The sequence below is a fragment of the Scomber scombrus genome, chromosome 15, assembly GCF_963691925.1.
Source record: "Scomber scombrus chromosome 15, fScoSco1.1, whole genome shotgun sequence".
NCBI lineage: Eukaryota > Metazoa > Chordata > Actinopteri > Scombriformes > Scombridae > Scomber > Scomber scombrus.
Window position 1 is genome coordinate 23,643,558 of NC_084984.1, and position 13,568 is coordinate 23,657,125.

The 13,568-nt window shown below is 38.5% G+C and overlaps 1 protein-coding gene across 1 annotated transcript in view; it reads right to left on the bottom strand.

Moving 5' to 3' along the window:
* Nucleotides 1–9,022: 9,022 nt before the first annotated feature.
* The window catches only part of tcf7l1a (transcription factor 7 like 1a), a 35,649-nt gene continuing 31,103 nt past the window's right edge, over nt 9,023–13,568 (bottom strand). The window contains exons 10-13 of the mRNA XM_062434957.1: nt 12,931–13,096; nt 12,352–12,459; nt 10,678–10,726; nt 9,023–10,018 (exon numbers count right to left, since the gene is read on the bottom strand). Coding sequence (XP_062290941.1) covers nt 9,417–10,018; nt 10,678–10,726; nt 12,352–12,459; nt 12,931–13,096 — 925 coding nt within the window. The 3' untranslated portion in view covers nt 9,023–9,416. The remainder of the gene's footprint in view (nt 10,019–10,677; nt 10,727–12,351; nt 12,460–12,930; nt 13,097–13,568) is intronic.

Here is a 13,568-nt window from a genome sequence, read left to right on the forward strand (position 1 = left end):
GTAGTAAAATCGCCCCTATGTGTTATATTATATACTATATTAAATAGACACATAGATGATCTAGAGCTAGACCTAGAGATGTACATTTAGTAATTAAGGTTTTGGTTTTGTAATGTAAGTTTGTAGTGTTTACCTTTTCATGTGTAGACTTATTTCACTTATTTATTGCTTTTCATATTAGGCCATGAGTGAAATATCTCAACAACTATTTAATGGATTGGCTTTAAATTTGTGTTCTCCAAAGGATGAATCCTACTGACTTTTGTGATCCTTTGATCTTTACCTCTAGCGCCACCTTGAGGTTGACATTTTTGTTTTTTAGTGAAATATTTCAACAACCTTTGGGTGGATTGCCATGAAATTTGGTGCAAATATTCATAATATCCTAATGAATTTCTGATGTTTAGTACCACCATGAGGTGGTACTAAATTTTTTGGTTGAAATATCTCAACAGCTATTGGAGGGATTGTCATGAAATTTGGTTCAGATATTTAATGTTCCCCTCAGGATGAACTGAAATAACTTTGGTCATCCCTTAACTTTGAATCGAGCACAGTCATCAGGTTTCAGTCTGTCCAATACTTGTCTTTCAGCCACAGCTAGAGCTACTGTGCCAATTAGCATGTTAATGTGGTGGAAAAGGTAGACATTATATTATAAACTAATCAGTTTATGACTAAAATTTCTCAACAACCATTAAATGGATTGCCATGAAATTTTGTATAACAATTAATCCTCTCTAGAAGATGACTCCAAATTTGGTGATCCTCTGATGTTGAGCGCCACCATGAGGTTGACATTTATGGTTTCAGTCTGTCCAACACTTTCCTTTCAGCCACAGCTATAGCTAACTGTGATAATTAGCATGCTTATGTGCGTAGGTGGAAAAACGTAAACATTATATCTGCTCATTGTGGACCTGATAGCATGCTAAGATAAGCTTTTATCTCAAAGTACAGCCAAATGTTCTGAGTACTGCAGTCAGAAGTAGTTTGTATATCTTCCAACTGCAGTGTTACACAAAATATTGCTCCATTCACACCACATTTTAACATTATTCAATACTAAACCTTCCCCCGCAGTTTTTGTTCCGCTGTTTTAACCTTCTCCCCAAATGAATTGCATCACAATAACCGAAGTGTGTATCATCAGTTCTGCAAAGGGAAGTATGACAGGGAGTAAGAGGAAATAACTCTAGCCTGTATATCAAAGGTAAAAAAATTACAAATTAGTTCATTCATATGTCAACCAAACATGAATCCCAAAGCCAAATATTAACATTACAGAGTTTTAACATGTCAATAAAATGTCATTATAGCTGAACTGATGTTACAGGTGGAGTGGGTTGTTTCCTTTATCACCTGTTTGGTGTTTTCTCTATTAGCCCCCCCCCCCTCAGTATGGTGCTTTGTGTGGCTGAGCACACCGGCACTTGCTGGCTTTTTAAAAGGGGATCCAGCTGACGGGGCCAGTGGGTCATTCGGTAGCTTTGCGATAGTTGTTGCCAAGATAGTTGGTGGCATTTACTCCCGTCTTAGGGTAGGGTGAAATCTCTTTAATTGATTTTCATTGTGTTTTATCCAGATTTTAGATAACTAGTGTTCAATTCAAGTGGCTTCGCTTTCTTCTTTTTTTGAGAAAGTAGTTTTTTTCTTTTGACCTTATTGTGAACCCTATTGTGAGACAGGAAGACCATCTTTTCACATGCTCACGTCTATAGTTTTATTTCTCATTTTTCAGTCATTCTGATCCTTCTTACTTCTCAAAGCTCATAACTTCCTTGCTGTTATTTCTGGAGCATCAATTAAGACGTCAGCTGTTCACATCACTGTGTCACATCTAACCAATAGAACGGTGACACACCTTCATTGCCAGCCTATCATATCTCCCTCTCGGCTTTAGTGCTTTCATGATGTCTTCAGATTCATCAATGCATTACTATATCAACCTCATCAGCCTGATCAGTCTCATTTCTTCTCATTAAAGGGTTAGGGTTTTTCCTTGCTGCTATCGCCAAGTGCTGCTCATGTGGGAATATTGGGTCTCTTAAAATTAAATTAAAGAGTATGATCTAGACCTGCTCTATTTGAAAAGTGCTTTGAGATGACCGTTGTTGTGATTTGGTGCTATATAAATAAACATTGATTGATTGAAGTACTAAGCCACCACCACCAGCATCTGGACTCCATGGGGTTTTCTATCTTGCTGCTGCTATCAGGACTGACATCCTTCAATTCAAAATCTCCATGCAGAGTCCAAGCACCAAAGACTTTGACAATACTAATCATTAGTATCATCTGTATAATAAACAACTATTTTTATTTCATTCTCTGGTCTCTCCTGATTGAAATAAAAACACAGTTTTGTGTTAATCCTACTCCGTTTACCTTGTTTTGTTTTTCCCTGGGTGACATCACTGTTACTCTCATCATCTTTTTTATTTGTATATCCGGGAAGGTAATACCTGATCTCAGGATGTTGTTTGCTGATAAAGTATCTGTGAATGATTCATACAAGCTGAACCTTGGGATGGAAGGTGTTTCTCTTTGGTGAATGCTCCCCAAATACTGAAGAGACAGGAGTGGCATATGATTGATTAAAATTAACTAAATATATACATATAAAACAGCTATCTGTGCTATTACATGAAATACAATAAGACGAGTAATAAAGACAAATGGACTTTGAACAGTATAGTAACGTATTCAGTAACATTTTTACTGGATGTTTAATGTTTGACTCTGAACAAAGGAGGTTAACAGTTACATAAAGTGTCTCATATAAAGTTGGATGTCAGTATTCATGTAACAAACCCAGTGGTGGAAAGTATCTAAGTACATTTACTCGAGTACTGTACTTAAAGGACCATAGTGTAGGATTTAGTGACATCTACTGGTGAGGTTGCAGACTCCAATTAACTGAATGCCCTATCTAGAGCCACTGTTTGGTTTGTCCTTTCTGGGCTATTCGAAATATCATCTATCAATCATTTGTAAGGTAACAAAAAACATAACGATTCTTATTTTCATGTGATTATAAACTAATAAAAAATACTTATGAATATTATATTACATCCCACAAAGAGATGTGGAGTGATATGCAACAAAGATCTGCAGCCGCATGGACCCCGAGACGTTGGGGTTTATATTCCGTCTGTCAGCAGGGCAACGGTTACTTTAAAGGACATTTGGTAGAAATTTTAGAAAAAACAGAGAAAAGTAATAGGTCTACATAGTTGTTAATGTCTGACAGAAAACTGAGTGTAGTTTTGTGTGTCAAACTACAGTACCAGTCAAAAGGTTGGACACATCTTCCCATTCACTTGAATGAGAAAGTGTGTCCAGACTACAGACAGGTACTGTACATATTAGCATAAAATTTGATTGGTTACTTACCAACTAAACCACTTTTTTTTTTTATTAAAATTTGTACCAAATTGCACCAGCCTCACTGTAAAAATTACTATATAATACCTGCAAATTACTCAGATAATTTCCAAGTAACTAGTACGAAATTAAGGGACCTGTAAAATAAAAAGCTACCAAAAAGGTATGCCAGCATATCTTTAGATTGAGAACACATTTTTATTCATTTTATTTCATACTTCAGAGATCCTGCGCTCAGTTTCTGTGTCATCTTGAGTCTTTCTGACAATTTCACAAGAAACTTGAGGAAGTTTGCTTTCTGCAAAGACCTTATTCATGCAGATAGTCACTGTGATTCAGCAGCTGCACACATTTTAATTTGGGTTTGTAATTTTAGGTTTTCTTGCCCGAAAACACAGGTCGAGTGGACGAGGTTGAAAACATTAAGAAACTTCACTGTGAACTGGATTAATTGGGAGTATTTCTTCAGTGGAGAATGTGATATATAATTCAGTTAATATTAAAGTTAATGAGGTGAAGTTTTGGGGTTGTACTCATCGTCAGGCTCTATACCGTTCAGCTCAGATCAGTCACATGACACCGGTGTCACATAACACAGGTGTCATCGATGGTGGAAATAAAAAAGCAAACTGTGGTTTACAGCCGGGAGTGCCTGACTGCTGAGAGAGCAGCTGCAGAGATATTTATTGTGTTTGTGAAGGTAGTTTATGGCTGGTTCAGTTGTTGTTGATGGATTTATTGGACAGTTAGGAGTGTAATATATATATATATATATATTTTAAACTCTTAAATATGGACTTTAGTGTGAGCTTCATGTTCACTGATGTGTTGTATGTGAGTTGTTGGTGAGAATGTTTCCTGGTGAGAAGCCTGGACAAACCTCAAGGTGGAGCTGTAATAAAACTTAAAAGCACTGGCGCAAACATTACTTTACTTTATTACATTAAAGTAAAGCACTAAGATTAGATACTTCACTCTAAAAAAGTAAAAGTACCAATTAGGCTACAGCACTGTACAAATACTCCTGTATGAAGTTATTCTATTTATTTTTTATATTTGACTTAGTTTATTTAGAGTTATTGTAAATAATTTAGCCTTTAATTGGACTGAATTAAATCAGCACTTTTTTTTCCTTCTTCTTTACTGCAACTTCTCAACACCATCCGCACATGTTACCTGATCTCAGGATGTTGTTTGCTGATAAAGTATCTGTGAATGATTCATACAAGCTGAACCTTGGGATCGTATTTTTATTTTTTGCCCACTTTGGAAAATCCTTCACAATTTTCACATAACGCCCCAACTGTGCTTGATTTTGCTCCTTTCTCACTCAGCCCGCCCCCTGGCCCCTTTTAGCAAGGTTTTGGGAAAATCCCCATTTTTGACTTATACAACACTACCGGCCCTGTCTTTCTGTGTGATTAATGCTGCAGCCTTTGACATGAGTTGTCTATCCTCTGTAAAAAGAAATTGAAAAAAAAAAAGTCACCGGTGAAGTTTCTTCTTCAGACTGAAGAGCATTGTGTTCAAAACATCATACTGGTGATATTCAAATAAATGGCTGCATTAGGAGCAAAATAAACCCATTCTCCCCATATGAGGATATGATTTATTTCAAAATGTATAATCCTTAGTTTTTGTACTCATCAGATCCGACTGCTCTCAAATATCCAGGAGATTAAAAATACATACCAAACAAAAGCTCAGGTCTCAGGAGCTTAAAGCATCATACCCTTTTCAACCGAGCTGGAGCCGGTGCTGGTTCAGAGCCAGAGCCTGACTAAGCACCGGTTGCCCGGTTACTCAAGCCTCAGAACGGGTGCCAGAGCGAGCACCAACTCTTTGCTGGTCTAAAGCAAGAACCGATTACGTCAGCAGGCTGGGCTAACGTTTATTAGCTGGCTAACAGGGCTAACGTTTATTAGCAGACCAGCGGGGTTAACGTTAATTAGCATACTAGAGGGTTAACTGTCATTTAGGGTTAAACATTTGTTGATTAAAAGCACAATTTTTTATAATTTTTTGCCAGAGCTGTCTTCTTCTTCTACTTCGGCTTCTTCTTCGTTTACGGCAGGCTAGATGCCTTGCGGCATGTTGCTGCCTCTCACTGGTGAATCATGGAAGTGCTTCAAAGGCGCGTGCTGGTTACGATATTCAGTGACGTAATCGCGTGGCTCCTTGCTGGTGGAAAAGCAACAGGTTCGTAAGAGGTGCTCGGGTTAGCGCCAACTGAGCACTGGCTCTAGCACCAGCTCCGAACCAGCACCGTCTCCAGCTCGCTGGAACAGACAATCCTGTGCTATGAGCTGCAGTATTCTTATATATTTTTATTATCATACATGTACATACATACAATAAAAGGAGCATAACTACTGTGTATGTATGTTTGAACCTATATATTACCTTTTTAAGTCTCTTTCTATTTGAGCTCCACTGCAGCAGAATTTCCCTGCATGACAATAAACTATTCTATTCAAATGTCTCGTTTTGTCCACAACTCAAAGATATATTCAGTTTACTGTCACAGACACTAAAGAAACCAGAAAATATTCACTTTTAAGAAGCTGGAATCTGAGACTTTGGAGGTTTTCCAGTTTAACGACGGCGCTGAAAGACTGAAATGTTATCAGACCTGAAACATACATACTAAAAACAAAACTGACACCACAGACTCAGAACAGCTGATTAAATGAGCTGTCATAAAAACTCTTCCGTCTGACTGTCTCACAAAACAATGTGAACAACGCTCCGCTGCAGCTGCTCTGTGATGTTTACCAGCAGTAGCGTGCGGTGGTGTTTCAGTCAGGGCCAGCACCAAAATCATGATGAAAAAGGCACCCGAAGCAGGTCCGCAATCATATCTTTATCTACCGATCTTGCTGTTAAATCAACCGCCATCACCTTTCCAGAATAACAGACAGTGCGTCATCACGCACCTGCCCATGGGCCAATCAGCCAAGCTCATTTGTATGACGACGCCCGGGCCAGCACTAGAAACTCTGCTTGACTTAGGGCGTTCTGTCAATAACACATCAAAATTTGATTGGCTGATGATACGGTCACTCAACGTTAAGCACCCAATAGCAGCGTCCAGCTCGATCAGAAGGCTAGCAAAGCAACTGCTGCTGGCCCTAGCAGAGGAAAGGAGCTGTGATGCGTTTATAGGACATAGGAGATTTGAGCTCCACAAAATATAACCATTCGTTTTCTGGATAAAGTTGCATACTGAACAAGTAATTGACTCCAGATACATTTCAGAATGACCTTTTAATTATGGAAAAAACTGAAAAAATACATTTTTTACAGGGCTAGCAGTGCTAGCCTTGCTGCCCCTGACTGCACACCACTGTTTACCAGCAGTGACATGAACTGAGAGACGCCTGCTAACTTCCTCCTGGCCATGTTCAAACTTTATTATCTGATGTTTTCATGACTTGTGTAATTGTTTTATTAATTATTTGTGGCTTAAGGCTGTCCTGCTGTTTCTGATGGATGATAACGTGCTTGTTAACAGTACGAAGGCCCTGTTGTATCTGAAGGAATTGTTTTTGTCCTTCTTATTATTATTCTTTCAAAACAAACACATTTTTAGTGGCCCAAACTTGCCCAAAAACTCATTAAAATATGCACATATTCGCAGAAATGGACGTCACTAAATGGCTCTGCAGCACCCCCTATGCAAATTAAGAAAATTGAGCCCTTCACTCCAGATTGACGTAGATGAACGAAATGTGGTATGCATGTATATCATGTAAAGACGCACAAAAAAGTCTCTTGGAGTACCCTAACTCCAACAGGAAGTCAGCCAATTTTGGCTACATTTTCCCCAATTTCACACCTCACATTTTAATGAACTCCTCCTACAAATTGAATCCGAACAACTTCAAATTTGTTGAGCGTCATCTTAACACCTTCAAGATGAAAATTTATTAAAATCTTTTGCCTCTGTTATTCCAGAGAGACATGGCGATGGGGCATAAAAACAGGAAGTGATGGCCAAATGGCGCCACTGCACCCCCTACAAAATGAAAAAAATATTGAGCCCCTTGCTCCAGATTGACGTAGACGAACGGAATTGGGTACACACACATATCATGTAAAGACACAGAAAAAAGTCTCTTGGACCCTTACCCTGACTCAACAGGAAGTCGGCCAATTTGATTCGAATTTCCGATTTTGGCGCCATTTCCACTCCTCGTCCTTTAACGAACTCCTCCTCAAGATTTAATCCAACCGACTTCAAATTTGTTCAGTGTCATCTTAAAACCTTGGAGATGAAAAGTTTTCAAAATCTTTTGCCTCCTTTATACCTGGTGGGTGTGGCAATGCGGCGAATTTCGTTGTTTCGCCATAAAACAGGGCCAACAAGTCCTTATAACTAACGCTAACTAAATAACTAAATAAAGTTTACATTTAAAGAATTAAAACTAGTGCAGCCAGAGATCGTAGACCAGTGTGGACTTAATCCAAACTCCTGATGAAAGCTCAACTTCTGACTTTTATATTTATATAGTTTACATTAAAACTTTAACGTTACTTCTCACAGATCTACTGAAGAAAATAAAATAAATCCCACAAATCTGCACAAAAACTTCTGTTTGCACTGCTTGATTATTATTGATATGCATGTTAAAGCTGTTGTGATTTATGTGGTAATTTCTGCAGTAATGAGCAGAGTTCTGGGACATACAGCTAATGATGATGACTACATAATGACTGTTTAAATCACTGTATGATGATTATTTAACTACTTCTGCTTCATTATTTAGCTTTTGGGATTTAAAAACTATATTATAGAATAACTGCACAGTTTCTACACATGTACAGCTGCATGTGTTTCAACACTGCAAGCAGCTGAAATTAAGTCTAATAAACAACAGAAATTATATTTAATGAGTGAATTTTTACTGTGATGAAGCCATAAGTAACTCTTAACTATCTTGTATTATTGTGTATTTCATTCTTTGTTATTTATCATTCATATGATTTTACAAGGTTTGCTGCAACTCTCGGTTCTTTTTAAATCAGTTGAAGACTTTTCTGTTTGTAACTGATTTTTATTAAACCCAAATGTTAGGGTTAATATCTCACACTGCACTGTAACTTTTTATTCTCCTGTGTTTTATGTCTTTACTTCATTTTATTTCCAATTTGAAACTTTTAATCGTGTTTATTATTGTCACATGTGACTGTTGTACTCATGTATTATATATTATGAGACATATAATAATGTAAAAGCAGGATTTTACTATTATAGGGTTGAAATGGAGCTTATTGAAGTCATTTATAAAGGACTGTAACTCATGATTAGTTTCATTACATCTGATTATTTTTTAATTTAAATAAGAAAATATTGATAATAATGATAAATAACATAAACTGAACAAATATAATTATGCTCAGATCTAATTTAATGTCTTAACTAACACATTTTTAGAGCTTGAATATTTAAAAAAAAACAACTACATTTTAAGGCTCTGCAGGGACCATGGATGACCTGCTACACACACACACACAGACACAGACACACACACACACACACACACACACACACACACACACACTAAAAGAAATACAACTTTCCATCTTCAACATCAGAACTGAGTGAATATTTATTAACACAGCGGGAGGAGAGAGAATAGATTTACTACCAGGTGAAAAAAAAACATGTTTAAAGTTTAAACAAACGAACAAACCCGTGTGCCACACCTCGTTTTTCAATTACAACAAAACAAACTTGATCATTGATTTAAAAAAAAAGTCAAACAGAACAACAACGTGACAGTTTGCAAGAAAAAATAAAATGTTTGAAGTTAAGAGATGCAGTCAAATATTGACCAGTTATTTGTCCTTTTCATACTAATATAAAATGTGATATCTATAAAAAAGTTTAAAAAAGAAAAGCTCGTTTACAGCTTTAAAAAAAACAAAAAAAAAGATTGAATTCATGTGATTTTAACTTTTTTTTCATTGATTTCATGAACAGTAAAAAAACAAAAAAAAGAAAGAAAAAAAGCAGCTGAGGCTTCTCACAGGTGATTGGTTCGTCTGAGAGAGAACGGCTGATTTAAGGCTGCTGATTGGTGCGAGGAGGTAGGAGGCGGGAGCAGGAAGGGCGGTGGCGGTGGCGTGCTCCTGGAGGAGGAAGCCGTGTGCGGTGACGGGGTCGGCGTGTCGGAGGAGGAGGAAGGCGTGGAGGGTCCGGGCGTCACGGCGGTCCTGCTCAGAGGCAGCGCCGTCCGGTGCGGTTTGGTGGTGAGCGACAGCGGCTGCAGCTGCTCGGCGTACGGCGACGTGTGTCCGCTGTGGCTGTAGGACGATGACGTGTGCGTGTGCTCGGTGTGTGTGGGCGCGGGGGCGGCGGGCGAGGCCAACGCCGTCGTCGGGGTCGCCGGAGAGTCCAGGGAGGAGGCGGGGCTGGCTTGAGACAGGTGTGTGTGCGTCATGTGGGAGAGTGTGTGAGGCTGCTGCTGCTGCGGTGGCATGTGAGAGCGAGCGTGTGTGTGTGAGTGTGAGTGTGAGTGTGAGTGTGTGTGTGCCGTCTGGGAGTGTGTGAGGACTGTGTGTGTGTGTGGCATCTCCTCAGATCCGGGCGGCATGTGAGGTCTCTTTGGCTGCGGTGGGAGGTCCTCTGTAACACACACACACACACACGGTTAGAGTGGTTTAATATTGATCATCTGCAGATATTTATTACTTCACAGCTCAATCAGATACTGACTCATGTATTGAGTTACTCAGTGACTTTCTTCTTCATTCAAGGGCCAAATACAGAACAATATGATCTCATGTGGGCTGGATCATTAAAAAGATGGAATGAAGGAAGGAAAGAAGGAAGGAAGAGAAGACAGGAAGGGAGGAAGGACAGATCGAAGGAAGGAAGGAAGGAAGGAAGGAAGGAAGGAAGGAAGGAAGGAAGGAAGGAAGGAGGGAGAAGAAGACAGGAAGGAAGGGAGGAAAAAAGAAAGAAAGAAAGGGAGGAAGGAAAGAAGGAAGGAAGGAAGCAAGGAAGGAAGGAAGGAAAGTGGGCCGGATTGGATTCCTCAGCAGGCCGGTTCTGGCCCACGAGCCTCATGTTTGACACCCTTGGTTTAAAACTACTTCCACACTAATGATGTCGCCATTTTATGCAGCTTCACTCTGTTACTCAACATGTCAAACAGTTTCTAACATCACATGAAAACTTATATATATATATATATATATATGAGTTTAAAATGACATAATAATAACAAACTAATATAGTGATTATTCCACTTATCAATAACTCTGATTAATAGACAGTCTTACCATCGAGCAGAGTTTCACTCTTCACTCTCTTTCTCTTTTTCTTTTTACCCTGAAAAACACAAAAATTACATCAGTGTTTAAAAAATACCTGAAAACAAGACAAGAGTACAGAGATGTAGAGCAGCTGTGTGTGTGTGTGTGTGTGTGTGTGTGTGTGTGTGTGTGTGTGTGTGTGTGTGTGTGTGTGTGTGTGTGTGTGTGTGTGTGTGTGTGTATGAGGGGCCGTTTAGGAAATAATTCATAGTTGCTCTCACATGTTACATCATACTCTCTTACAAACATTAGTATAGTCACGCACACATACTATCATACTCTGTCACATACACTACTATAGTCACACACACTTACTACTATAGTCACACACACTTACTACTATAGTTAGACACACACACACTTACTGTCATACTCTCTCACATACACTACTATAGTCACACACACTTACTACTATAGTCACACACACTTACTATCATACTCTCTCACATATACTACTATAGTCACACACACTTACTATCATACTCTCTCACATATACTACTAGAGTCACACACACTTACTATCATACTCTCTCACATACACTATTATACTCAAAATTACTAAAACAGGAAGTTAGTTTGTTTGAACAGGAAATACTATAAAGCCTCATTCCTTGATTGGTGCACAGCTCTGGGAGCTTACTGCTAGCTAAATGGAAGCTGTGTGGGAGAACTGAAATCAAGAAGGCAACTTTATAAGTACAACTTTATAATTTTGTAAGGCGGGACATTGTCCTTGAGATCCCGCTGGAAAGTAGGACATCCGGTACCTACATCCGCGATGAGCCAATCAGAAACTGGGAATTCAAGTTGACTTCCTTTTCAATCAAACTCTCTCACACATACTACTATACTCGCACACATCGCATATTATTCGCTCATACATTCACTATCATGTTGTTCCATCCATAATAGCGTGTAAGAGAGTATGATAGTGTGTGTGTGTGACTATAGTAGTATATGTGAGAGAGTATGATAGTAAGTGTGTGTGACTATAGTAGTATATGTGAGAGAGTATGATAGTAAGTGTGTGTGTGTGTAACTATAGTAGTAAGTGTGTGTGACTATAGTAGTGTATGTGAGAGAGTATGATAGTATGTGTGCGTGACTATACTAGTGTTTGTAAGAGAGTATGATGTAACATGTGAGAGCAACTATGAATTATTTCCTAAACAGCCCCTCATATGTGTGTGTGTCGTAGTCTAAATATTCACATATTGGTTTGTGACGTTTACTTCAATAACAACCCTGGTGTGGAGGGGGAATCTTTTACACTTTCAGTTTGATTCACTTACTAAAATGTGTAAAAACAGAGTCATAAATCCAGATGAGAGATTATCTGAGTTGTCTTCAGTTATTAACGTGGATTCAAACATATTAAACTTTGCCTGTGAGGAAAACAAGCAATAGAGCTGATCATCAGTAAAAGATGATGCAGTAATAAAAGACAACACTCTTTCTGTAGTAAAGATGGAAATAAAACAAAGCAATTTTCTGTAAATTAATAATAATAATGAGTCATTTTCAGGTATTTAACAGTGTGTGTGTGTGTGTGTGTGTGTGTGTGTGTGTGTGTGTGTGTGTGTGTGTGTGTGTGTGTGTGTGTGTGTGTGTGTATGAGCGTGTGTGTGTGTGTGTACTTACGTAGTTGTCTCTTGCTGACCAGCCAGGGTAAAGTTTGGAGTGGAGGAGTCTCTCTTTACGAGCCAGTTCATAATATTTGGCTTGTTCCTCTTTGGACAGAGAATGCCACTGAGAGCAGACAGAGACACAGTCAGTTATCAGAGTATCTGCACATTTATTAAATACACATTTAATTACTTTAAGACCTTTTTAAATAATAAGACCAATGCTGCTGCAAAAGAATACGACTAATTAGATAACTAAACACAGTTATGAGTTTTATTATTTTTTACTTTAATTAATAAGTTGATTGGTTGGTTTATGTAAAATAATTATAATACAATTATAATAATGATAAATAACTTAAACTGAACAAATATAATTACGCTCACGTCAAATGTAATGCTTTAACCCCTACAATTGCACACAGACAGACAGACAGACAGACAGACAGACAGACAGACAGACAGCCAGACAGACAGACAGACAGACAGACAGACAGACAGACAGACAGACAGACAGACAGACAGACAGACAGACAGACAGACAGACAGACAGACAGACAGACAGACAGACAGACACTCTCTCTCTCTCTCTCACCCTCTGTCCCAGTATCTGGTTGATGGTGGCGCTCTCCTTCACTTTGCACTGAGCCACTACTTTGGGTCTTTCCTCCCTCATGTACAACATAAAGGCGTTGAGCGGCTTCTTGATGTGAGGCTTCCTCTCCTCCATCTTCTCCTGCTGAGAGTCGGCCATCATCTTCCTGCAGCGACACACACACACACTGAGTTAAACACACACACCATCATTGTGTTCATACTGACATCTTTAAACCTATTTAACCCTTTACGCCTCACTGACGACATTTTAGGCTTTTTTATTTCTTTTTTCTTGATATTTTTGGGCTGTGTTCATATAAATGGCATCACATTCTCCAAGGATATTGTTTTTCATTATTTTTTTTTTTATTTCAACCAATCACCAATCAAAGGTTTATAATAGAGCCAGACCGATGTATCAGTCAGCTGATATTGGTCAATCACAAATATATTAGTACGGGTGAATATGTTGTCTAATATGTGCCGATACGTATTTTATAAAGTTATCTTAGCAGCATTTTATGTCTGCTTGACCCTTTTTCTTAATTCTCTTAATAGTTTAATGTATGAATGTTTTGTTTTTTTAAATTCACAATTATTATATTCCCAGAGAAGGTTACTGTTTTAATGCACTGA